The 27,796-nt window shown below is 35.6% G+C and overlaps 2 protein-coding genes across 4 annotated transcripts in view; one reads left to right on the top strand and one right to left on the bottom strand.

The window, feature by feature from the left end:
• Window positions 1-720: 720 nt before the first annotated feature.
• LOC127848269 (double-strand-break repair protein rad21 homolog) lies at window positions 721-25,637 on the bottom strand. 3 transcript variants are annotated; one of them, XM_052380636.1, is made up of 12 exons: window positions 25,501-25,637; window positions 24,948-25,100; window positions 20,054-20,280; window positions 19,562-19,671; window positions 10,039-10,212; window positions 8,452-8,514; window positions 7,500-7,598; window positions 6,703-6,840; window positions 5,721-5,944; window positions 5,058-5,169; window positions 4,237-4,580; window positions 721-2,828 (listed from the first exon to the last, which is right to left on the bottom strand). In XM_052380636.1, exons 2-12 carry the CDS (start codon window positions 25,089-25,091, stop codon window positions 2,535-2,537), a joined length of 1,929 nt encoding a protein of 642 aa, XP_052236596.1. In that variant the 5' UTR covers window positions 25,092-25,100; window positions 25,501-25,637; the 3' UTR covers window positions 721-2,534. The 3 variants fall into 3 exon arrangements, with proteins under 3 accessions (XP_052236596.1, XP_052236597.1, XP_052236598.1); XM_052380637.1 differs by having other exon boundaries at window positions 4,237-4,581; window positions 5,065-5,169; XM_052380638.1 differs by lacking the exon at window positions 8,452-8,514.
• Window positions 25,638-25,829: 192 nt separating this feature from the next.
• LOC127848268 (myosin-2 heavy chain-like) overlaps window positions 25,830-27,796 on the top strand; it is a 28,537-nt gene continuing 26,570 nt past the window's right edge. The window contains exon 1 of the mRNA XM_052380635.1: window positions 25,830-26,232. Coding sequence (XP_052236595.1) covers window positions 26,184-26,232 — 49 coding nt within the window. The 5' untranslated portion in view covers window positions 25,830-26,183. The remainder of the gene's footprint in view (window positions 26,233-27,796) is intronic.

The raw sequence follows: 27,796 nt of genomic DNA, 5'->3' as shown, positions 1-27,796 counted from the left end.
TGTTGTTTAATCGATGATGTAATATGTCGTCATTCTGACACCAGCTTTCAACAAAAGATTCTTTTTATAGACAGGCTCGTTTGTAATGAAAACATGTTGCCTATTTCACCAAGGTATCCATATAAAAAATATATGCACTAACAGCAGTTTCAATCATATTGCAACTAATTATCAAACGATGTTCAGCATACCTAAGTGACTTTGGTATGCTGAACGTTGTTTGATAGTTAATTGCAATAAGATTGAATTTGTCAGATCTCTTTTATATACTTATATTGAGTGGACTAATCTTGGCTTTAGTTTGAAATGTCTTCTGCTTTGTAATTTATAATTCGTTTAACTTCTTCCAATAATCCATGTGCATGTCTACATTATTTACCGCGAAATTTCATTTTGTTGTAACGATGAAATCATGTATTTAAATGAAATAAGCTTCAACTAATTGTGTACAATAAATTAATATTATTCATTAAGTACCGAACCTATTGGGGACCTTAAAATGTTCCAATGAAGCGAATATATTGCATGGCGTTTACCACCCAAAGTAAATTTGGTTTTGCTGTGCACAACAGATTCACTTATAAGTAGCCTTTTTTCGTGATGATTATCAAAAGCAAGCATCGATCCACATGATATAATTTTGTATTTAGGGTTTTGCATTTCCTCCAGAATATGGGCATATTGAAACAATTTGGGAAATAAAACACAAAACTGAAAACAAAAAAGAAATCAATTTTATTTGACCTCAAATAATAAGATGAATTTTAGGAAATATGAACTGATTTAATGATACACATGGTTTGAACTGAACACAGATTTAATGGTTTAAAACTATGTATTTACACTGTCAACTATAACTTAGTATGTGCACAAATGACGTGGCCAATGTTAGAGCACACAATAAACAGGAATATTTTGAGTGATGCTTTAAAAAATAAAGATAAAATGTGCTTATATCTATACAATGAGTGCCTTTCAAATTGCTGTTTCAAACAAATCACAGACGAACTTAAGTCTCTCTCTAAAACAGTTATAAAATGCCATCTAAAAATATTTAGCATTTTCAATAAGTACTGATAAAAATAAATTGTTTAAAAATATTATTAAACTGTAAACACATTCTATCCAGTGACTAAAGAAATGTTCTTTATTTTATTGTTGAAAAATACAAATGTTCAACATGATTTAAATAATTTTGTGGAAAAGTAATGACACACAAATGAAGATGGTAACATCTTCATTTACACGTCTTTATAGTGCATCAAAAGAAATTATTTTTTACTGTAACATTTGTAATATAATTGATTAATACCAAAATATGTTATCTTGTACAAAAAAGAACTCGTATTTGATGGTGTAGAAGTTGAGAGAAAGCATAATTTGTTATCTGTTCCATCATGAATATTACAGATATTATATTTGTGTGAATATGCAGTCAATTAAAGTCACATTGTGCACATTATGTGAAAGTAAATCACTAAAAGAAAATATACATTTCAATATGAAGAAAACTAAATTATTTTATTCACAATAAACATTCAATAGAAAGATTTACATGAACTTATAAAAAATACTTAACTCAAAATAGTGTACATCAATGCACAGAAAAGTCGAGTTTCATACCATACCATAACATGACTTGTATCATTTTATGACGTTCAGTTACACTGTGCATTGTCATACAATTTTTGTGTAAGTATTTATTACAAGTTAAGAAGACAATTGATCAGAGAAGTGAAACACGACAATGATAATACAATGTATTGCTGCCTTAGGCTGCTTGCTAAGCAATCCAAACATACAACTGAACAGCAATTTAAATATATAAACATGCGAGCAATAATATCAGACCAGTGTTCACGAATTGAGCCTGAATTTTCAGCTTGAAGATGTATTTTAGACAAAAAGTTCAGGGCAAGACTAAAAGAAAGTCACAAAATATTAGCAATTGTAAATTTGATAGTACGTAAGTTATTAACGAGTAATGAATCAAGTTTACTTGTTTTAATAACAAATTGAGGTGTAAATTTCATGACACTTACACGAAGCATTTTCCCAAATAATAAGTTTTTATTAAGATTATTAGTATTTAATTATAAAAAGTTTGGGTATTTTAAATATTCTTCAATAATCAAGCCTTTGTTTTCCAGGAAACAGACTCGAGAGTATCTAAATGAGCTTTATATTTTTTATATAATGTACACAAACAAAAAGGTTTAAGCCAATAAAGCCTTTAAAACAGGGCCATTACCTCTATGGACAAAACATTACAAGCTAATTTTGAATGCTTGAATGTATTTTTTCTTGCTAACATACGATCACTGACAAAGCACTTTGAAACAGCCTGTTACAAACAATCATTTCAAAGTTATTTCCACAATACACAGACAACAAACTCTATAAATACGAATTAATAAAAATATGCATTTACAGTAAACAGACACATATTCACATAGATCTGTATCAACATCATTCACAATATTTTTTTCAACTACACAAACATATTGAAAAACAGACAGATACGTTGTTAAACATTAACAAGAAATTCCGAACTTAGGCCCTTTGCCGATAAGAATATCTCCGAATGGCTCTGTTTGATTGACTGTTACCACTTTGTGTTTCTTCAACACCAGTAGCGTGTAGAATTTGGATGTGACCTGCTTACGGTTAAGCTTTCTTGCCATGTCCTTAAAACTCAGCTCGTCAGTGTATCTAAAGCCTTGATCTAGGGTATGCTGCATCTGTTCTGTACGTTTTGTCCAGCGTTTCTCTTCTTGTTCCACAGTCTCTGGCATTTCCTCCCCACCCTCCACATCGGCACCAAACGACTGAAAAATTGCAAAAAGGAACATTAATAAAGAAAACTGTCACACATTCGAACATGTCCAACAAATGTTTAAAAAGTCTGTTAAAAGTAGACCATAAGGCTTTCTGTCCGCTATTTTCTTCAATGTTTTTTATACATTATGAAGATATTACGAGATGAAATATGTGTTCTTTAATTGCCAAATTTATTCTATTCATGGCGTCAATTGCCTATCTCTCTCTGGACAAAATCGGTTTCCAAAGTTTTCAGGCATTCTCATTTGCTATCTTTAAATAGCTATTAGCAGCAGATGTTTCTGCTGTCACTGTCTGTAAAACTGATGGAAAGGCCAAAAAGTTGATTTTTTTAGATTATTTTTTTTTCCAATTAATTTTTGTCAGTCACTGTTGACGAACTGGTATACAAGGGAACAAAATAGGAAATCAATTTCATTTAATCCTTTTCATGACCAGAATGAGATGATAAGTGACTTTCCCCAATCAAAATTTCCATTCATCAAATATTTTGCAAACGTGCTCTGTAACACAGATAAATATTAATTTGTTTTTATTAATAATGATCATCAATTATACTCAATAAAAGTATGGTTTCACTGTATTTAATTCGTTTTCTGCGATAGTTCTTCATGTCTGACATATATTACAATAGTAAAACATACTTTCAGAGTTTGGCCAACACTTTGTCTGATAGTGCAGCAGATGATTTAATGATGTCTCTACATTTATGACAAGCAAGTATTTACAAGCCTTTAGCTCTAGTAATTTCAAAATAATTGAAAGATGTGACAACATAACTTAAAAGGAGACTTTTAAACTTTAAACAATCAAAGAAATCAATTATTACTCACCTAACATTAACCCATTTATGCCTAGTAAACTCTCCCATCCTTCTAAATTGGATCAATTTATTTCCAAAATTAGGGATGTCGAGTATATTTATTTCTATATTAAGAATATTTCTTACAGAAATTCCTTTAAGCAAACAGCACAGAACCTGATGAGACACTGCATCATGCAGCGTCTCATCTGGGTCTACGCTGTTTGCCAAGGCCTTTTTTTCTAGACGCTAGGCATAAATGTAAAGACAGTGCCATTGTTTATTATTTATAAGTGTAACAGGTAATTGCTTGTGGTGTTAACTCTTTAAAGGAAGTAATCTAGTTATTCATTCTTAACTTTTTGTAATTGAATGTAGTGCGATGTGCTTAACCTACAAACAACATGAATGCATGGCTTAAAGTAAGGAAGGTAAACAATCCTGCAAAACAATTATGGTGTTGGAAGCCCCCCCATCGGGTCCAGGGAGCCGTGAAAATAACCTTTTAGATGGCCAAGGAATTCACTGTCCTGGCTTAAAATGTACAATGTGGACAAGTAAGACACACAAAAAAGCATAAAATCAATAGTTACCACTGGTCCAACAGACTCTGGCGCAACTGAGTGTGGTGCCACACTGAAGGGTGCAATGGATGGAGGTCCATCATCCTCGAAGTGAGGCTGAATAAGGCTCGGTACTTCTGGCAGGTCCATGTGACTGGGCTCCATTACTGAAGCACCAAAGATGGCTGAAATGTTAGCTGAGATGTTCTGGGGCTCTGGAACGTTCATGCTGTGGCGTGGAGTTCTCGGCGTTGGCATCTCTGGAATGGGTGCCTCGCTGTGACGGGACCTCTTTGAAATCTCCAGTAAAGAGTTTTCCTCCAGGATTGTGCTGATGTCCGGTCGCAATGTGGACATTCCTACCCTGGATTTGTCTGAAAAGAACACGGCACCAATCGTCAAGTGATGGAACTGGTTGTGTTTATGGATTTGCATATGATAAGAATTAACAGAGGCTAATATATACTAAGGCTAGAAGAAGTTTGTTGAAATTGATGCAAGCCATATGCATATACACTTCTTCCAGTTAATATTTCTCGAAAATGCACAAAATTTTCACAAAATCCAATTAGGTGGAAAATCATAATTGCAACAAGCCAGAATATGTGTCAAAGATCAATAAAAATAGAGACGACAATGTAAAATTTGAAAATAGATGGCAATCCAATTGGCCAGACACTGCAATATTTGTAAGATTTATCTGACTGTCAAGTTTCACACATGTAAAACTGCCAACTGTATGTCAGCCATTGCTATTTGTGTAAAATTTGTGTTTTTTTGTGAGAGATATTTGTCATACTGTCTGAGCCGATTTCCAAGACTATGCCAAGGAGTATTGAAAGCCTACGCACCAGTGACAGATCTCTCCTCCTCTCTCATGACCTCGGCTGCCTCCAGCTCAAGCCTCTCCTCATCTGCCTCCACCTCCTCCGACTGTCTTGTCTTCAAGCTCCTCTTGAATAGCTACAACACCGCGAAAAAATTAGAAATTCAGTCCCGTTAGATTGACTTAAGTAATCCAAAATCAGGCAAGAGCTGTGTTTGTGAAACACAATGCTGCCTATACTGAGCTTTGAAGCCAGGCAGCAGCTAATTAAAAGTCCTAATCCCAAACTTCACCTCATTTCCTACCAAAAATCAATGGACTGCAGGACTCAACATTAACCGAAAAACCAACTTGCCCTGCCGGGCAAGTACTTAGAAAATCTACTTGCCCTGAACGTAAAGCCGCTTGCCCAAACATGAACATTTAACAAAATGATTGCTCTAATTTAAGTCTAATGAAAGTCTAAATTACATGCTCTTTGTTCTTTTTTGCACTTGCCCGGGCGGACAACTAGATTATAAAATAACTTGTCCGGACCAAACTTATACTTGCCAGGGGCAATAGAACAACCGTTAATGTTCAGCCCTGGACCGGAACAAAACTCAGACTTGATCTGTAAGCCATGCAGGTAGACTGACACACCAAGACCTGCTTTGTGAAACAGAATGCCCCCTTGTAAAGTGCTCACCTTGAGAATCCCCTTGGAGCGAATGGTACACCCGGGCAAAGCAAAAAGCTTCTCAAAGCCTCCTGTCTCCTTCCAGTGCATGAGTTTCTTAGTGGGTGGTGCGAGGTCTAGTGTGGTGATGATATCGGTGGTGTCAGACAGCTGTAGCTTCATAGTCTCACTGGGAATACCCTGCTGTTCATCAACAATCAGCTTGCGTTTCCTTTTCCTTCTCTCACCAATACCTGTTTTCCGATGAAAACATAATAAATAAGAGCCATGATCTGTTAGTAAAGGGGTGAAGTGTCATCCCAGCTTAGCCTGTGTAGTCGCATAGTCCAATATTTCCATTGGAAATGGGGCCGAATACTGTCAGGGACAAAACACCCTTTTTGGGGAAGGGGCCTCAGCCTTTTTTAGGGGAAAAATAGCACAATTTGTTCTTATTTTGGGAAAATAATAATGAAACATAATATTAAAAAAATATCCACATGACTGAAAATCTTTTAAGTCGTAATAGCCTTTTAATGTAATATATTTATAGCTTTTGAATTCGGCTCGTTCCGTCATTCATCATGCTTATTTGATCAATACGCATACCCCTCTAGGAGAATAATACAGGAGGTAATGAAAGGCATATTCAACCAATATGAATACTCCCTTTCCCTAGGAGACTTTTTACGGCTCTGGGTTTTTCCAGCCTAATAGTAGGCTAAACAAGTTTGACTTTCATACAAAGTTAAGATATTACTTTGGTGGGGAATTGTTCCAGCATAATTGGGGAAAATTTTGGTCAAATTAGGGAGAAAAAAAAGGTTTCTTCTGTTGGGGAAGCGGCCTATATTCCGCTCCTTCAAAGAAAGGTTTTTTGGCCCTGACTGTACCCAACTTTGACACACAAAAAAACACTGGTGATAGTACTAGTCTACTAGTGACCAGGTTCAAGTGTCAGTCTTAGCCTTGTTGTTGATTGCACAACTGTGCATCCAGTATGACAGATTACCTGGCATGTGTGAGGCATCCAGGGGTTCAAGGGCAAACGCCTCGTTTTCATTTGTGATGAGAGTGGTCTGCTCCCCTGCAGGTCCAGGCAGGGGTGTGGCAGTCATCATGCTATCAGATGGGGCCATAGGCTGGGGAACTGGAAAATCAAAATGTGTGCTGTCTCAGTACCTTTATATGCATTTCATATAAATAAACTTAATATCATTATAGTTACTTGTATAAAAAATTTAATCCACATTGCCAACATTCTTCAAAAAGTAAATTTGATTCATGAATTAATTCAATAAGGTGCTTAAGAAATAATCCTGTTATTTTAATAATAGACCATTTATTTTGTAATTAAAGGTATTTCAGTCTATGATACAAAATACAAGTCAGTCACAAATAACACAAGATGGAGTTGTGATATTAAGTTTAACATATTGCATTATTTTGCAAAACAAATACTGCAATTTTCTTTTATATTAGCACATGTCTTTTTCCTTACAAAATCAACAGTAAAATGTAGACACATTACCCTCTTTCAAGGGATTCACCATAACTCAAATTTTCCTAGCAGCATCAACATTATGCATTATTCAATAAAATACAATACGCAAATCACAGAAAACCAATAAGTAGTAGGAATTTTTTCAGCAAGTCTGTGAACCCTAGGACAAAGCCAGTAAAACTGCACATGGTCCAGGAATAAATTCCAGCAAACTAGCCACTTACCAGACCTTGTGGCCAGTAAATGTTTAGGACTTAATGGGTGACTGTATTAAGTATCACACTTGAGAATACTTTTTCTCTTACTTGGTATTTCTTTCGGCATCGGTGCTTGGGCACTGACAGGAAGCTCAGGTACTGCAGGTGTGTCCTCAAACAGATTTCCACCAGTAATTAGGTCTTCATCTGTAATGTACGAGAGATACTGATAAAAACAGAGAATGTGTGAAATGTCTCAACAATGAATGGACAATCATTAATATTTGTCGGCATGAAATATTGTGGCTTTTTTCTTCTTCTAAAAAAGAATTTTCAGTAGACATTATTCATTCATGGATTTCTTTTTTTCTTTTGAAAAACAAAAAGAGGAATTGTCGTCGGTCATTTTTCTCGAATCACTTTGTGTTTAATTTGTGGATCAGTGGACCACATAAACTAAATTAATATCTCACGAAATATTATTAGTTTACAGTATTATAGATATGGAAACAAATGTGATGACAACTGTACTTATAGCTTTGATTTAATAAAAAGTTGAAAAAAATATTAATGTGTTTGTCTCACATATTTGATTTCAAAAGACTGTGTACCGATGTTATATCTGGTACAGCAAGCATTATATATTATTTTATATTTTGTTACCAAGCAAATTACCTACTGACATCGCTTTTTTTTATTTGGGGAAAGGGCCTGGCCTTCCATTTTAGGGAAAACATTATCGACAAAACTGAAATAAGAGGAAGAAATTTTCCAAAGTAAGTTTTAAATTTTTGGCAAATTCCATCATTTAAAAAAAATTCTCTGGAGAAGGGGCATTTCCCTTTACTGACCTCAGGAACAGTAGAATGTGAACTGCATATAAATATTTCAATAAACTGCAATGTTTTCTATTTTTGCAGCCCTTAGTAACAAGAACACAGATATTTCCTAAAACATAATGCAACTCTTTTATATTTAGGTGCATATTTAAAACCTATTATTAATTGATTCACATACATATTTACCTGTCCTCATATTAGAAGAAGCATGCCTATATTACCTAAAAATTCATTTGTAACTGCTCCGCCAAAACTATCTGCATCATTATCGTCGTCATCATCATCTAAACAAACAATCCAAAGCTTCCAATTTGAACAAATAACAAAACATGAACATGAATGCATTGCATCAACTATATTAACATCAAATTTACAATTTCAACACAGTTAACATAATACATAAAAAAAAACAACAAGGGCTGTTTGTAAAACATGCATGCCCCCCATATGGGCTGTCCGTTGTAGTGGCAGCCATTGTGTGAATACCATTTTTGTCACTGTGACCTTGACCTTTGACCTAGTGACCTGAAAATCAATAGGGGTCATCTGCGAGTCACGATCAATGTACCTATGAAGTGTCATGATCCTAGGCAAAAGCGTTCTTGAGTTAGCATCCGAAAATCAGTTTTCTATTTCGGGTCACCGTGACCTTGACCTTTGACCTTGTGACCACAAAATCAATAGGGGTCATCTGCAAGTCATGATCAATCTACCTATGAAGTTTCATGATCCTAGGCGTATGCGTTCTCGAGTTATCATCCGAAAACCATTTTACTATTTCGGGTCACCTTGACCTTTGACCTAGTGACCTCAAAATCAAAAGGGGTCATCTGCGAGTTATGATCAATCTACCCATGAAGTTTCATGATCCTAGGCGTATGCATTCTTGAGTTATCATCCAGAAACCATTTTACTATTTCGGGTCACCGAGACCTTGACCTTTGACCCAGTGACCTCAAAATCAATAGGGGTCATCTGCAAGTCATGATCAATCTACCCATGAAGTTTCATGATCCTAGGCGTATGCGTTCTTGAGTTATCATTCAAAAACCATTTTACTATTTCGGGTCACCGTGACCTTGACCTTTGACCTAAAAATCAATAGGGGTCATCTGCGAGTCATGATCAATGAACCTATGAAGTTTCATGATCCTAGGCCCAAGCGTTCTTGAGTTATCGTCTGACAACCACCTGGTGGACGGACGGACCGACCGACAGACAGACCGACCGACCGACATGAGCAAAGCAATATACCCCCTCTTCTTCGAAGGGGGGCATAAAAAAATACAGAACAAAAAACAAAACAACTTAGATCAAGGTGTTTGATTTTAGAACCAACTCTGTCTCAGGTGTGGAAAAAATAGCTTCCCCCCTAACAAGCTTTACAGTTACACTAACTCTTTAACCTTGATCCAGCAAAGTCAAGAACAATCTGTTAAATTTGTTCGGGAATAAATTAGAGATAATCCGCTTAATGGAGAAAAAATCAAACCCGTTAATACTAGGGCCTTGTCTAATAAACAACCATACAACAAATTTGTTGTGCAACCAAAGTTTGTGGGCACATAAAACAGACATTTAGAATCGGTCCACTTAAGGACAACTCAAAATGATTGAAATAAAATTAATAGATAAGAAAATAGCAAGGAACTCATTCTAAATATTGCTGCACAGAAATTTAAACTCTACTAATTTGCATTGTTACTAAGTTTGTCACCCATTGTTTTAATAAGATGGGCTTTAGAACATTAACTGTAAACACAGTAAGCTTGTGAATGTCAACAACTTTTGAGAGCTCAATACTGTACCCATGAATCCACCACCAAATCCATCGTCTATCTGATGCAGGTCGACGTCCATGGCCTGGGATGTAGATGGCTCAGGAAGGAGGGTGCTGTCTTTAGGGTGGACTGCAGACATCTCCATTGCCTGCGGACTCTTCATGTAAGAGTCCTCGAAATTCCCATCAAAACCCATGTCACCTGCAAGGGCAATGATCATCATGAATAGGTTATAAATTTGGTTCGCCATGTTGAAAAATGATCTAGCCACTGTATTGTGTTCAGTGATTTAAGGTCACCGCCATAAATGGTAAAACACGCTGCTAAAACAGAACTGGATGAAAATCTGGATTTAAAATTTGACATTTATTATTATCTACCACAACAATGATGCAGCTTTTTTTTAAATCTTAGAAGACTTGTTTCATCAAAAAACACTTAGCAATCAAATGACCAACATCCATCATATACCTGCCTACCTGGTATATCTATCATATACCTGCCTACCTGGTATATCTATCGCATCTATCAATAGCAGCCTAACTTTCCTTGTCAATCCAAGGGTACCCATTTGCCTAAATTAAAACATAATCTGTATGTGCTTGTTTTAGAAATAAAGTAATGTAGATTTAAAGATGCTCCACCATTGTCAGATTTTTATTTTATTTGTTGCCACAGCAACCAGAATTTTTGATGAAGGAACAAAACAAGAGGGCCTGAAAGGCCCAAAGTCGCTCACCTGAGATTCAATGGAACTGACCTTTTCTGTGCAGCCCAAGATGTCATTAGAACAACATGTTCTTACCAACTTTCATTACTAGTGAACACCCTGGCAGTCATATTTTTCAACAGACCAGAACCATTTTCAAACTCATCCAAGATATCATTTAAACAAATATACTGACAAAGTTTCATGAAGATTCATAAGTCCATATAAGGAAAAATGCCCCGCCCACTGGTGGCCATGTTTTTCAAGCAACTGGAACCACTTTCGAACTTGTCCAAAATATCATTGCAGGGGTTCCGCTGTCGATCGCCATTGGCGCTAAATTTTTAAATGTGGCTCCAATTTTTTAAAAGTGGCGAATTTCAAAAAATCTGTAAAATCCTATCCGAAAATGTACTGCGAGTCGAAAGCACGAGACCGAGCATTAGCGGCCAGCGTCTGTCAGTTGTAAATATTGATTTACGACGATGTAAGCGACCTACAGTGCAGAGTGCATTAGAAATCACCGAAGCGTGTAAGTGTTACAAACGGTGTTTTTACTGCTATTGTCAAGTTTTATGGGGGTTATTATCGGATTAACGGCTCCTTTATGATATTGAGCAATAAGTTAAGTAACACGGGGACAAACTGTCACGACGATCAATAATTATAATGATTATTAGGGCCGCTATTTCTTTGTTAAAATCAAAACCATGGGGCTGGCAAAAGCATTTAATTTCTCCACATCAACAAATAAAAACTTGTTTCAACAGGTATTTGTGAGCGTTTCTTTTTAATAGATTCATTATTGTAATGTTCTAGGAAGGATATAAATTGATTAAGATAACAACAATTTCTGAATTAAATATAAAACATTCACTCGATGTACTATATTTCGGATATGTTAAATTCGGACATTTAAAGATCGGGACATTTATGTGTTGGTTTGATGTTTATAGTTTGTAAAAATATGTTTTATGTTATTTCAGGCAACTAGAATGGATTGTGGCAATTATCTGGGCCTTTCTGTCAGATAAAGGCGTGAACAACAGTCATTTAATTGAACCTGGAAATCATCCACCACTAACAAAAAACTTGTTAACAACAGAAGCTGATGTATATCATGTCCAAACGACCTAATATAACTGTTAAACAATTTGAAGTGAGATGCTTTATTTTCTGATTCCCTTTCAAATGATGAACATTGGTGTGGTTTTATGTTTAAATAATTAATTTCGAAACATTTATGCAGCATACTGTTTAATACATTGATGTTAACATTATTATATTATTTTGGTTATCTGTGTTGTTTATCAAGTTGAAAAAAATGTTATTTATATACAAATAAAGCTTATTAAGACTTATGAAGGTATGACTAATGAAGGTACTTATTGTTTTTTTTATGAAATAACATACTTTTTAAAGTGATAATATAGTCAATGACATTAATGTAGTAAGGTTTCTTAAAATGATTGTTCTTATTAATAAGGTGGAATAACCGACAGTATTCACGCCGCTAAAAAGTGGCGACAACTTTTTTTGGCCCAGTGGAACACTTGCATTGGGACAAATCTTCTGACAAAGTTTCATGATGATCGTACAATAAATATGGCTTCTAGAGTGTTAACAAGGTTTAAATAAAGCTATATAAGGAAAAATGCCAAGCCCCCTTGGCGGCCATGTTTTTCCACCAACCGGAACCATTTTCCAACTCATCCAAGATATCATTGGGACAAATCATCCGACCAAGTTTCATGATGACCGGACAATAAATGTGGCCTCTAGAGTGTTAACAAGGTTTTACTAAAAAATGATATATAGCCATATTAGGAAAAATGCCCCACCCCTGGTGGCCATGTTTTTTAAGCAACCATAACCATTTTCGAACTCATCCAAGATATCATTAGGACAAATCTTCTGATCAAGTTTCATGAAGATCGGAAAATAAATGTGGCCTCTAGAGTGTTAACAAGGTTTTACTATAGCCATATAAGGAAAAATGCCCCGCCCCCTGGCAGCCATGTTTTTCAACCAACCAGCATCATTTTTGAACTCATCTAAGATAATATTGGGGTGAATCTTCTGACCAAATTTCATGAAGATCGGACAATAAATGTGGCCTCTAGAGTGTTAACAAGATTTTACTATAGCCATATAAGGAAAAATGCCCCGCCCCATTGGCAGCCGTGTTTTTCAAGCAAATGTAACCATTTTTGAACTCATCCAAGATATCATTGAGACCAATCTTCCGATCAAATTTCATTTAGATTGGAAATAAATGTGGCTTCTAGAGTGTTAACAAGGTTTTACTATAGTCATATAAGGAAAACTGCCCCACCCCTGGCGGCCATGTTTTTACCGATCTGGACCATTTTCGAACTCGTCCGAGATATCAATGAAACCAATGTTTTGAACAAGTTTCACGATGATTGGGCAAAAATTGTGACTTCTAGAGTGTTCACAAGGTTTCTCTATAGCCATATAAGGAATACTGCCCCGCCCCCTGGTGGCCATGCTTTTCAACGGACCGGAACCATTTTTGAACTCAACCAACATATCATTTAGACAAACATTTTGACAAAGTTACATGAAGATTGGGCATCAAATGTGACTTCTACAGTGTTCACAAGGTTTTTCTTTTTTTTTACCTAGTGACCTAGTTTTTGACCCAGTTTAGAACTCAGTCGAGGTATCAATGGGACAAATGTTCTGACCAAATTTCATGAAGATCAGACAATAAATGTGGCCTCTCAGTGGTTTTTTATGGCAATTTCGGGGCTGATATTCGGCCCCATTCCCCTCAAAAGCGAGTTTATATTTTTCCTGATTTTGTAGAAAAAAATCCCCTCCAGAATTTCATTTCATAACAACTAACAAAGTATATAACAAATTAATAATATTATATGATTTTGAATTATTATGAAGAGTTACATTAAATTAGTATTTCCCAAATCAGTGTACTTTTCATTTGAATTTCATGCTTTTCCCAAAATGGCCAGGAAAAGGCCTGATGTATCTATATATATTGTGTCAATATTTGATGATAAAAACATTCCAATTTGGTCCATTTTATTGATAAAAAAATGCTCACATATGCCATTTTATCGATTAGAAAGTCCCCATTAGACTCAAAATGGCTAGGAAAACTGAGACTGTGCATGAAAGCTTAACTGTCTGAAACTAATGTTGAAAATATCATTGGTATATATTTCAGACAAGAGGGCCATGATGGCCCTGAATCGCTCACCTGACTAACCTTGCTTCATGAACTTAAATTTTATTAGACCCATATACAATCCCAAGCCAAATTTCATTAATTAATACATTCTGACAAAATTTCTTTAAGACGTGATGAAAACTGTGACCTCTTTCATCTTCACAAGGTTTTACTAGAATTTGCCCGGTGACCTAATTTTTGACCCCAGATGACCCATATACGATCCAAAATCAGATATTATCAAGATAAACATTCTGACCATATTTCATTAAGATCATATGAAAACTATGACCTCTATTGTCTTCACAAAGTTTTTCTATGATTTGACCTAGTTTTTGACCCCAGATGACCCTAATACAATCCCAACCCAGATTTCATCAAGATTAATATTCTGGCCAAATTTCATAAAGATTTAATGAAAACTGTGACCTCTACTGTCAACAAAAGTTTGTTTTTTTAATCTGACCTAGTTTTTGACCCTAGATGACCCAAAATCAATCCCAATCCAGATTTTAACAAGACAAACATTCTGACTATATTTCAATAAAATCTGATGAAAACTGTGACCTCTATAGTCTACACAAGGTTTTTCTATTATTTGACCTAGTGCCTAGTTGCTGACCCCAGATGACCAAAATACAATCCAAACAGGGCTCCTCTTGCCCAAAAATTTCTGTGGCCAACATTTTAGCCAATTGGAATTTTGTGTAGCCAAATTTTAGAAACTGTAGCCAAAGTTTTAGCAAATCATTTGCAGGGGTCAAAGTTGGATATTTTGAAAATCCTGAACTTAAAGCTGGGGGCCACGGGGCCGCAAGGCCTTCGGTGGGTCCAGGGGCCAAGGGATATAGAGGCCCCCAGAAGCTCCTGGATTCGACACATTTAAAGGGTGCCTGTACCTGTTTTGGTGATTTTATTTTCTTAAAAAAACAACATACACATATATTTAAAAATCTTCATGTATTTGATAAAGAACACAAAGTTAGTCAAAGGCAATTCATTCACATGCACCCTCTGTCTGGCATGGACTCGACTGCAGGTGTTGCTTTTGAAGAACCAGATAAAACCTGTAACCGTGGTTACAAATGATATTATTCACACATACTTTAAAAAAGTCAATAATACATGTTTAATTAATGCAGAATCAAATGTCACCATTTATATTCACAGAATCATGCTGCCAGAAGCCTCCACATACACCTAAGAAAATTGGGTATGGTGGCTTCTGCTAAACAGTTAAAATTGAAAATTTCAGCATGGGTTCCCCTAGTTTTTATCCCAATCGTTGTTTGAATGCTAAATAATTGTATCCTGGTGTGACCCAAATTTGACGATGTAACGGTTACATGAAGCAATATTTAGCAAATAATTTAAGAAATAATGAATGTTTAATAGCACAAAATAATAATTTTAAACTCGGCTGTATTACTTTGAAATGATTCTAAGACAATAATCATCCATTTAATCGATAAAAATAGAACATCGTCGAATTTAGGTTTCGGCGAATTTGGAATACGGTAGGTTGCCCATTATTTGTTTTACAAAAAGTAAAAAAAACAACATTTCTTGCTGCTGGGCTCATATATTGGGGACAATAAAACATTTTTTTAACTAAAAAAGACCTGTCCCAGTCAGCAAAAATGGCGTATTTGATCGTATTTTCAATTACTGTTAAAATTCTTTTCCTGATTTATGCTTTATTCAAAGGTCAAAATGTTTTAAAAGCTCACAATCAATGAATCATACGTTATTAATAAAAAAAAATTGGCAAATTTGCTAGATCTAACTTGCCGATTTTTTATGCAAAACAACCTAAACAGTAAACTTTAGCAACAGAAAATACGACCAAATTCGGGGTGTTAGTTTAAAAAAATAACAAGGGACAAAATTGTCACAAAACCAGGTTTTCATTGTGAAAAAAAATCTGATTAAGGGAGACAACTCAAACTGAACTTTTGAAATGAACAAACAAAATTAACCCCCTTTGCAAGTTTGTTTCAAAATAAATCTATTTTAAGTTGTGGTGACCTTGATATTGGAGATATTGACGTGATTCTTTCGTGCGACACACCATCCCATGATGGTGAACAAATGTGCCAAATAATTGTAAAATCTCACAATGAATGACATAGTTATGGCCAGGACAAGCTCATTTATGGCCATTTTTGACCTTTGAACTCAAAGTGTGACCTTGACCTTGGAGATATCGACGTAATTATTTCGCGCGACACACCGTCCAATGATGGTGAACAAATGTGCGAAATGATTTTAAAATATGACAATGAACGACATAGTTATGGCCCGGACAAGCTTGTTCCGCCCGCCCGCCAGCCCGCCCGCATTCGCCAATCTAATAACCAGTTTTTTCCTTCGGAAAACCTGGTTAAAAACCCTACCTGGTTGGTCTTGATGGTTCTTATATTCTTTATGTGATAAGGGCCCTCTGCGTGGAGACGCAATGCCTTCTTCCCACAAGACTGATAATTCAGGGTTTTCTTACAAACTTCTCAAACCGCTTTTCCACAAGCTTCCACTTTTCGCAACCAGTTCACTACCCGCCCGTAGACTACAGCGGGGAATGGCCACCCATTATAATCTGTACGCTGAAGTTTCTATAGCTACCAACAGGCAAGTATCTCGTTGCCATTTTTCTCAACTTAAGTCTAAACACAGCTTCCCATTCGGCATCAAATATACGCAAAAAGTACTCAAATTGATTTAAATCGGCAGCAATCTTTAATCTTTAATCAGATGTAATTGTTTATTTAATCCTCTACTATGTACGATTTGTTTTCACATCAGTAATTTGTCTCGATGACTGGTGTTAATGCCGACTGCGTATGAATTTTTCAGGTCAAAAACACGGCGATGTATTGATGCACAGTCTACAGCTGAAAGCGGTTAATATCTGGGACGGCATGTCAGGAAAAAAATCAATACCGATTATTCGCATTGTTCATTAATTAAGCAACGATTAATAACACTTATCCTTTATGGATTTTCATGAAAGAAAAACCATAATAAAGAAAATTTTATTCTCTTTAATCTGATATATAAACAAGTTTGGAAAGAATTGGATGAAAAATTTGGACTTTATTGCATAAACACCATTTTCTCAATTCAAGGGGAGGTAATTCTGTACTTCACGGACCAATAATGCTCATTTTTTGTAGGGTTCGTGTCCTCATTGATAAAAAGACACTGTGCAAATTTGGAAAGGGTCGGACAAAAAATGTGGAAGATTTTTGAAAGTTTTCACAAAATAGGCAAAAACGAATAAACATGCAAAGTTCAATGAGCTCCTGCGGCCATGTTTTTTGACGAATCAAATTTCTTTGAACAACTTTCAGGGGAGCCTTCAAAGGTCATCCCTGTGAAATTTTTTGAAAATCTGATGAGCGGTTTCTGACAAGAAGATTTTTTAAGGTTTTTACCATATATATGGTCATGGCGGCCATCTTGGTTATGTGATCAAATTTTTTTTTACAATTCTTTTGTCCCATGACCTAGGGATGCTCCACATGAAATTTCGTTGAAATTGGCTCAATGGTTTAGTAGAAGAAGATGTTTACAAATTGTTTACAGACAGACAGACAGACGGTGAGTGATCACAATAGCTCACCCCGAGCTATCGCTCAGGTGAGCTAAAAAAGGACAGAGAAATTCAGCTGTGAATATTACATTCATACATTAATGTGTATTCATATAATAAATTTCAGAACATATAAAAGAGTGAATATTTAATTTCCCCCTTTTCCTAAAAAACGACGCGTTTTTCCCCTTTGGACCATTTGAGTGCAAACCACAAGTCCCCTGCGGCGAAACCGGTAGGGGATAAATAAGGAACATGAAAGTGAAAAAACAAACACAATCGCAGGTCTTGCTCATGCGCATAAAAAATAATGGCAAAAGGCATGCAATAGCAACAAAGCATGTGGTGTTCATTGTGACTATTCTTGACAATTAAAGTGTATACAAATAATTAACTTTTTATTTTATTTTACAAAAGCAAAGAAAATTTCATTTTGTGGCATGTTTATTTTCCACGCTTTGCTAAAAAAATTTTTATTAAAGTCATTGTTTTCATATATATTGAAATCCTATATGTTGTAATCAATGACATTTTGCCAGTATCGTTATTCTTTCATTTAATTGTGAAGCCTCAAATTAAGCTGAGCATAACACAAAACCTATCAAGAGCATAACAAACATTTCAGTGTTTGACCAAAATACTCAACAAAGCCAAAGGAATATTTATACATATGATGAACATCTGTTTCAAAAAAGGACATTTTCAAGGATTGTTTTTATTGACAGGTACAAGTAATAACCACAAGAACTGTGACAGTGCTTGTTTTCTTGATTTCAGGAAAGGGCCTGGCCTGCCATTTTGTGTAAAAAATTTACAAAACTGAGAAAAGGTAAAACAAGGGACAAAATTGTCACAAAGCCAGGTTTTCATTGTGAAAAAAAAATCTGATAAAGGGAGAAACTCAAACTGAACTTTTGAAATGACCAAAAAAAATTAACCCCCTTTGTAAGTTTTTTTTTTTTTTAATCTATTTTTAGTCGTGGCGACCTTGACATTGGAGATATTGACGTGATTCTTTCGTGGGACACACCGTCCCATGATGGTGAACAAATGTGCCAAATGATTTTAAAATCTCACAATGAATGACATAGTTATGGCCAGGACAAGCTCATTTATGGCCATTTTTGACCTTTGAACTCAAAGTGTGACCTTGACCTTGGAGATATCGACGTAATTATTTCGCGCGACACACCGTCCAATGATGGTGAACAAATGTGCCAAATGATTTTAAAATCTGACGATGAACGACATAGTTATGGCTCGGACAAGCTCATTTATGGCCATTTTTGACCTTTGAACTCAAAGTGTGACCTTGACCTTGGAGATATCGACGTAATTATTTCGCGCGACACACCGTCTAATGATGGTGAACAAATGTGCCAAATGATTTTAAAATCTGACAATGAACGACATAGTTATGGCCCGGACAAGCTTATTCCGCCAGCCCGCCAGCCCGCCAGCCAGCCAGCCAGCCCGCCAGCCAGCCAGCCCGCCAGCCAGCCAGCCCGCCCGCATTCACCAATCTAATAACCAGTTTTTTCCTTCGGAAAACCTGGTTAAAAAAATCCCAAAGTAAGCTTCAAATTTGGAGAAAATTGGATCACTTAAAAAATTCTTTTTGGGAGAGGGGTCTTTGTCTTGTGGGAAGGAGTCTATATAAGGCCTTTGCTAAGGAAGGAAAGAAGGCCCTGAGCGGAAACAAAGGATCAGTTGGTTGAACTGTTGCATTGAACAATATTCTGTTAAGTACAAGGCTCTCACAGTCTCACTAGGATTCGAATCCAAAGGTTCAAGAGCTCAAAATGTGAAGAGTAAAAAATATTTTTTCTTAAGCATCCATATCCTGGTGACAAAAGAAACATGTCAGCTGACTGTCTATTAGCCAACAAAAAACTTGCAAGAAACTTACAGTGTAATAAGAACAGCATACAGTTCTAGCAACAATGATATTTTAACACATTGTTTCGTAAACCAGAGAGTTTAAATGCTTGTTAAACATGCAATGGGTATTCTGGTCATAATACAAAATAATTACCAAAATTATCATCGCCAACAAACGATATCGTTGCTAGGTCCTCCTTCATGGTGATTTCTTCAGGCCTGCTTTGGTTTACAGTGGAAAACTGTGCAGTCATGTCAATATCACTGAAATGTAGTTATGCATTAATATTCATAAGATACATTGTATGTGTCTGAAGTAAAATAGCAAATATGAAGCCACAAACAATGTCACAACTTCAGACATATTAACAGTTTTATAAACATTAAAAATTAAATGTACCTTAAAAATCACTGCTTTTTATGTTAGGAATGTTGACAAATCTTATATTGCCCAAATAATCATTTATTTTCTAGACCCTCTCTTTTTTCATCAACATGTCAAGATTTGCATGTTTTTTTAAAACATATTGAACAAATTTCTTAAAACTTCTCGCCACAATTACTTTTTGGTGCTTTAAAAAATTCAATTCTCTTAATCAATAACATGGCAGGGGTGAAATTAAACTATTATCTCAAGCGCACATACTGCAAGTCTTCAAGAGCATCAAAGTCATGAAAGTTCTCCTGAAGTGTGATAGCAGCCACATTCGCCTCACGGTTTTCTTCAGGAAGATCAACCACCCCTGGTCTAAAGGCCATCTTGATCTTAACGAATGCCTCATTGCAGTCAGCCAGCAGATACTTTGCTTTGCGGGAGTAAATGCGGACCACACCAAGCAGCAGATGACCAGATGTTCGAAGCGCTAGCTTCACCTGATTTTAAAATATAACGGCATTTAAAAAATGGTCATGTTACAGTGTTTTGTTTTCATTAAAAATCGGGTCCAGTAACCGGACCCTTTCCCAATGGAAAATAGTATATATTTTTCCCAAATGGGAGCTAAAAAAATTCCGAATGGAAGGTTTAAAATTTTTTTTTTAGATTTTGTTCATCTCCCATCCATATAAGATCAACCTTAGTAAATATAATACTGAACACACTTGTATGCTCAATTTTGAAGCATTTGTAAGCAAAACAACAACAACACTAATTTCACAATTTTAGTCAAAACGCCGTGAATTTTCCCAATCCAAAGGGACCCCGCCCCATTCCCAAAATGGTGAAAAAAAACACTGTTAACTTGACTGGCCTGTAGATTTTCAGCAAAGAACACATTGGAAATAGTGTTAAAGTTGATAGTTACAGAATTTATTTATTTAAATTTAACAGTGTCACCGAAAAAAAATGCTATGCAATCCTTAAAAAATTGTTTGTTTGGCATAACCCGACCCAGGAAAATTTGGGTGGGTAGGTAGGTAGGGATTTTATTTTTAATTATTTTTTTTCTGACATTGAACTCCGACATATACCAAACTGAAAGGTAAATATCAAATAAAGCTCCAGGTCCTCTGCCTCATAAAAGGAAATTGGTAAAGATTTTTCTGCACCGTTCGTATCACCGCACGTGTATTCATAAGTCTATTTTTTGTATAAAGAACATTGAAAATATAATCGACGAAAAATACTTTATCCGAAAACGAGAGTCTAAAAAATTGTACGCATTATGCACATCGAAAATAAAATGTGCATATCGTTTGACTACAGAAAATGAAAACAAGTAACCTAGCAAATACGTAATTAATATACTATTTGGTTGACATATTACTTTACTATAGCATAGTTTGTGAGTAAAAAACAACAAAGTAATTATAACATTTTAATTTCAATCAAGAAAAAAAAGGTGTAACATCTTCGACATGTAACTCATTATTTAATTATCATCCTTTAATTCAGATCGATAGACGGTAGAAAGTTGCAAAAATGATCAGCTTAAAAATAATTTATTGAGTGTTACGCTTCTTTTCATTTGCTTATTTTTGTATACAACTTTTGCCATCTGCCGTTATATTGCAGACAGACGACAATATTAACCGTGTATTCCATTATCTGTGCATGAATGACCCAATATTACCCGATAGCGAACTCAATGTTGATTGGTCAGCTACCATATGCGCTTCAAAACGTTCATGGAAACAAAGAGAAAAATGGTTAACAAGGGACAAAATTGTCACAAAACCAGGTTTTCATTGTGAAAAAAAAATCTGATAAAGGGAGAAAACTCAAACTGAACTTTTGAAATGACCAAAAAAAATTAACCCCCTTTGTAAGTTTTTTTTTTTTTTAATCTATTTTTAGTCGTGGCGACCTTGACATTGGAGATATTCACGTGATTCTTTCGTGGGACACACCGTCCCATGATGGTGAACAAATGTGCCAAATGATTTTAAAATCTCACAATGAATGACATAGTTATGGCCAGGACAAGCTCATTTATGGCCATTTTTGACCTTTGAACTCAAAGTGTGACCTTGACCTTGGAGATATCGACGTAATTATTTCGCGCGACACACCGTCCAATGATGGTGAACAAATGTGCCAAATGATTTTAAAATCTGACGATGAACGACATAGTTATGGCTCGGACAAGCTCATTTATGGCCATTTTTGACCTTTGAACTCAAAGTGTGACCTTGACCTTGGAGATATCGACGTAATTATTTCGCGCGACACACCGTCCAATGATGGTGAACAAATGTGCCAAATGATTTTAAAAATCTGACAATGAACGACATAGTTATGGCCCGGACAAGCTTATTCCGCCAGCCAGCCCGCCCGCATTCGCCAATCTAATAACCAGTTTTTTCCTTCGGAAAACCTGGTTAAAAAACCCCAAAACAATCCGGATTAAAATGGCGGATGTTTTCAATGAAATTTAACGAGATTTTAGCATATTCGCAAATTATAATTTTCTTGAGCCAAATTCGCTATATTTTCGCAAATGGCGAACGACAACGCGAGCCCTGTAATCGTGAGCATTTATTCCAATAATAACACGTTCGCAATGCTCGCGCTGTTGTTCGCCATTTAAGCAATTTGCGTAAATATTGAGAATTTGGCTCAAGAAAAATCTAAATTGCGAAAATCGAGTAAAATTTCGTTAAAAACATCCGCCATTTTAATCCGGACTGGTTTCTTTATTTGTGTCTTTTGTTTCAATTAAAGTGTTCGCAATTCGAACAGTTAACGAAACCCGGTCTGTACCCGATTAGACATCGCTTGACCTTATTGTTATTGAAGTGCACATGGTAGCTGGCCAATCAACATTGAGCTCACTTACACATGACATGACGTTGTCGAATGAAACGTGAGAGCGGGTGGAGCTATCGGATATTGGGTCATTCATGCGCAGATGTAGTATAATTTGAATACACATTTAATATCCGACGCAGTCTGCCTTCAAAATAGCGGCCGGTCAGAAAGTCGTATAAAGAGATAAACAAATGAAACAAAAATGTGACAATACCCGTCAATAAATAGCTGAACACTTTTTATCTTTCCACCGAATATTTACCAATCTGAATTAAAGAGTGATAATTAAATAATTAGTTATATGGCAATAATATTACACATCTCTGCCGATTGCCGAATTAAATTGAACGGTAATTAATTAATTTCTTTTTTACTCCCAAACTATCCTGAATGACAGCAGCGTATTTTAATTAAAGGGCTACGAGAAAAACAGGAGCGGTTTAATTGTATTTAAAGTCTAATTAATCGCATATGCCAATGTCAAATAAATAGGCGACTCAAATAAATACCGGTACACGTTTTATTCATTGCTATTCTAGATATCCTTGAAAGAGCATTCAATTAAATGACGCAAATAACAGAAAAAGATAAAAAGCGGAAAGGAAAAATTTAGCCGAAAGGATTTTCAGCGATCAAAAAAAAATTCAGTCGCGCCGATTTTAGTGGGTAGGTCGGGTTAAGCCAAACAAAAGAATTTTTAAGGATGGCCCTATATAAACAAATTCTCATGCTGCAAGATAATTGAACCTTCAGTAAGCTTCAAATATTATTGAAACTCCAGTGTCACCATGAGGAAAACATCTTTTATAACTTTAAAGGGACCTTTTCAAGTTTTGATAATTTGAGAAAAATAGTTTTGTGTTTGTAATGCTTTATAATTTTCAGGTTTTTAAATTATGAAAAGATGCATATAATGGATTTTTTAGAGAATGGTAAATGATCAGTATTACTGTTAACTTGGAAAAAAACATAACTATAGAATTTTTCACAGATGACATTGTGAGGAAATCAATTGTGTTGGCTTGAATTTAAATAGGAGGTTGCTTTAAGGGTATAGTTTGAAAAACCCAGCAGGGGTTTTTTTTAGAAAAAGGGGAAGACGCTGGACGCTGGGTAAAAGGGGAAAAACGAGCGCGAAAGAGACATATTTTGGGAAAAAAAAAACTGTTCATTTCAATGTCTATAACTCACCTACAGACTTCAGGGTTTTTTTTAGAAAAAGAGGCATGTCTCTGACCTTTTAAATTTTGTTCTTAAACACATGAACAAGTATGATATTAAAGTCAAAGTCCTAAGTTGCAGGGGTAGATCTAATTATGGGAAATGTTTTCAACTGGGGCCGGGGAACGATGTCAATATTGTGATTTCAATTTCATGATGAATGGGTTGACGATCTAGATCTGCTACAGTATTGGAAGGGAAAGGTCCGGCAGCTGCCGATTGTCTACTTTCACAATATTCCTACAGTGATGTTGATTACATGTACCTCCGAATCCTGCTGGGTTTTAACGGTTCTTGATAATTCATTCTTAAAAAATGCGTCAACGCAATTAATATTTTCCGAGTACGATCGTTTTATTTTGTTCGTGTATGAACGCCAATTGTGAGACTTGTTTTCTGTTTTAACGTTTATATCTTGGCTTTCACATAACCCGGATGAAAATTCGACTGGTTTCCGGTAATAAATTGACGAAACACCCTTCTCGCGCAAGACCGGAATCCAGTAAAATAGTCACATGATTAATACGATTAGTTGCCCGGTTTCCATGACGTAATTTAAGAGCTATATATAGAATCACTGGGATTCCCAGATTTGAGTGTTCGTCGGGAGAGAGAGAGAGAGATCGTTGCACATGGTACAAATTGGATAAGTGTCGACTTCCCAAAAGAAAAAAAACATTTCTTTGAGGGTAAAATATTATATTTTGGTGAAAAATTATATTTTTGGAGGGGAAATGGTTTTTTTAGGGGAAAAATTCTGGTAGGGGAAGACGCCGAATATCGGCGTCACTTTCTTAGTAAAAAAAACCCCTGCCCAGTTATGCAAAGGTTTGTCATGGGGACTCTCTGTTTGCAATAAGCGTCCTTTTTCAAATTTATGGGTACAAATATGCTAGATTTAGCGTTTGCCAGAGCCCTGGTTAATGTCTGTGAAAAGGTCCCTTTCAAATGTCTTTTATTTGAGGCAAGTAAATACTAATCAAACACTAATGTATACACGCTGGGACCGCGACCATTGAACACTAGATGCTAAGCATAGCGTTTGATCATGGAAAGATCATGTCCAAACCTTTGGTTTCATAATGGCCTCCACACTGCTATCAATGTTTGTCTCAAATACATGGGCTTTGGTAAGCTTCTTGTCCCAATGGGCTGCAAGCCATATCCTTGCGAGAGGCCCCTTCTTGGTCAGCACAAAATGTGCATAGAACATCTTGAAACTCTGTTTAAATATTCAATAAATAAATGAATTGCATATAAATCTCATATGCTTTGATTTGAATTGTTTTATTTTGTTCTACATATTCATGGTACGAAACTGTATTGATGAGAAAGCAACTTTGGTTCGAAACAATTTTGTTTGCAAAAACATACAAGAAAAGTTGTTTACACTTTAAAGCTTGATCTAAAATATATACAGAATGGTTTTATGAAAAAGTTTTATAAATACAAACACTGCTTTCTAGAAAACATTCGGAAACTGCTCAGCGTCGTTTTCGTCATTTTGCAAAAAATCTAGGTCACATTTTATTATTGATTCTCTTGGAAAACATGTATGCTTTATAAGAATATCGGTTCACTTGTTGTCATATCATTATTTAACAGTTAGTTATTTGACATACCTGGATGGAAGATCAAATACTAAAAAATATTTGGGCAGACGACTTGCAACTTGTCTTCTGTTTACATTCTCATTTTCAAAATGGCGTCATTTCACTTCCCGCTCAAACAATTTGCATAATGACAATCCGCGGAATAAATAGTTCAAGACAAAACTATTTTAATTTCAACTAAAGTGATTTGTTATAAATATTAATAAGAAAAAATATTTCATATTGTAATTTTAGACAATGCGTTAAATATTATAGACATATGGATGCTGAATGTTATAAGGCGCGAAAGATTATCTAGTCGCGGATCACTGAATTGTGAAGATAGTCCTAAGCAAAGTCAGTGATGCGTGAACTAATCAATTAAGGGATATCCTGGTAACACCTTGTTGTATCGATAAGGTGTGCATATGTGTATCACTTTTACTACAATACACAATTTAAGGGTCTGATACAGATCGACGTGGATTTAAGATTATTGCATCAGTGTTGTTGTTGTTTGTTTTAACGAAAGTACACGTTTGTATGACGCATCAGTTTATATCACGTGACGGTAAAATGGCGATGTTGCTTGCTTACACGCAAAATTCCGGTTTAAAGCATGTTGTCATTGTCGATAATGGTGTACTCATCAGGAAGGATGCTTGAATTGTTAAAGGACAATTGAATTTTTACTGTTATTCCAGTTTTTCATAATGGAGGAAGCGACGGGGGGTTCTCTTGATGACGAAAATGCAAACAGTGGTAAGTTGTTATTTAACTTTAATAGCCTAAACGGCTTAAGGCCGTTTTGAAGCCTTCTTTATTCAACCCCACCCCCTCCCACACCCAAACACTGTTTATTGGCACCCCGCTGTGGTCAAACTGCAGCGAATCTTATGAATGGTGATCAATACACAGTTGCAACAGAAAGCCACTTTAAGCCTTCTTTATTTGTCCCCACCCCCTGGCCTCCCACAGCCAAACACTGTTTATTGGCACCCCGCTGTGGTCACACTGCAGCAGACCTTATGAATGGTGATCAATTCACAGGTGCAACAGAAAAGCCCCTTTAATTCATGGGTAGCAAAACTAGTTTGTCCCCCTGCAAAACTTAGGCTACTTCTTATGGTGGTTTACACATGTATGTTTGAGGGGCCAAACCACTTAATACTTATAAGTAAACGTTTTTTTGGACACTTTTAAATAACGGGAATATTTTTTTCCTGTTCATAATGTTGATACGAAAAAACAGTAATAAAAGAAAAGTGTCCGAAAATTTAGAGACACTATTTATTTTGAATTTGATACAGGTATGCAATATGTATAGCGTCCATATTGTAGCAACGACTAATATCATGTGCTTGTAAAATACCATGCCATATAGTAAATATTTCTTTTATATATGTAAGCACTTAATGAAAAATAATTTAATTCGCTTTATTTTTTACTGAAAGTAAGTCCAAGGCTGTGGGTTTCATTTGAGCATTTGATTGTCTAATACTCCTGTATGAACCTGTTATTAACCCAACACAGTCATTGTCTAACACCTTCTATAACTTGCAATAGTTTTGTTTAAGTGTTAAGTATTTGTTACAGTAATGATTAATCTTTTTGCAGCAAAACCATTGCTTGTTACCGGTATACATGGTTATTTATTTTATTTACCCAATGAATAACGCTAATGTAATGGTCCATTGCCCTCAGGCATTTATCTGCCGGGTTTTATGACCTTACTTTGGTCATAAAAACGCTTGATCGAAAACAAAACATGTACTGAACACAGAGCCGAAATCTGGTAGCGCTTTAAACTGTCTGAAAATTTAGAGTAATTAATTATAGATGCAAACCATATGTCCAAAATTTAAAAGTCACAGCAAACAATATTTTTAGCCAAAAAATGGGATGTTGGAAAATTTAGAGTGTCAGAAAACTTCATAAGCCCTGCTCCCATTTGTGTGCACCTACTAAAAGTGGCTTAACTCTACTTATAAGATGCTTATTGTTATACCGGTACTTCATTAAGGAAATAAAAAGGAAACAGAGTGCAGCATGAACATAAGTATATATTGCAATTTTGCTATTATCTGGATCTGCTATTTTCTGTCAATTAAAAATGAACCACAATAAGTGAACAACTTAACCAGAATAGTTAATATCGATTTATTGTTGATTTAATTTTTAGTCTGTTATGCCATTTTGTGAGTTGTTTGAAGAAAACAACACATGCAAACTTATGCAAGTATCAATTTCTGTTACTTAATTTCTATCCCTACTTTGCAGTTCTCTGTAAACATATGACTAATCTCAATTTGTCCGTGTCAACAAA

The sequence above is a fragment of the Dreissena polymorpha genome, chromosome 10 (genome assembly GCF_020536995.1).
Source record: "Dreissena polymorpha isolate Duluth1 chromosome 10, UMN_Dpol_1.0, whole genome shotgun sequence".
Taxonomy (NCBI): Eukaryota; Metazoa; Mollusca; class Bivalvia; order Myida; family Dreissenidae; genus Dreissena; species Dreissena polymorpha.
The sequence above is the reverse complement of the archived record's forward strand: the minus strand, read 5'-3'. Positions and strand labels throughout refer to the sequence as shown.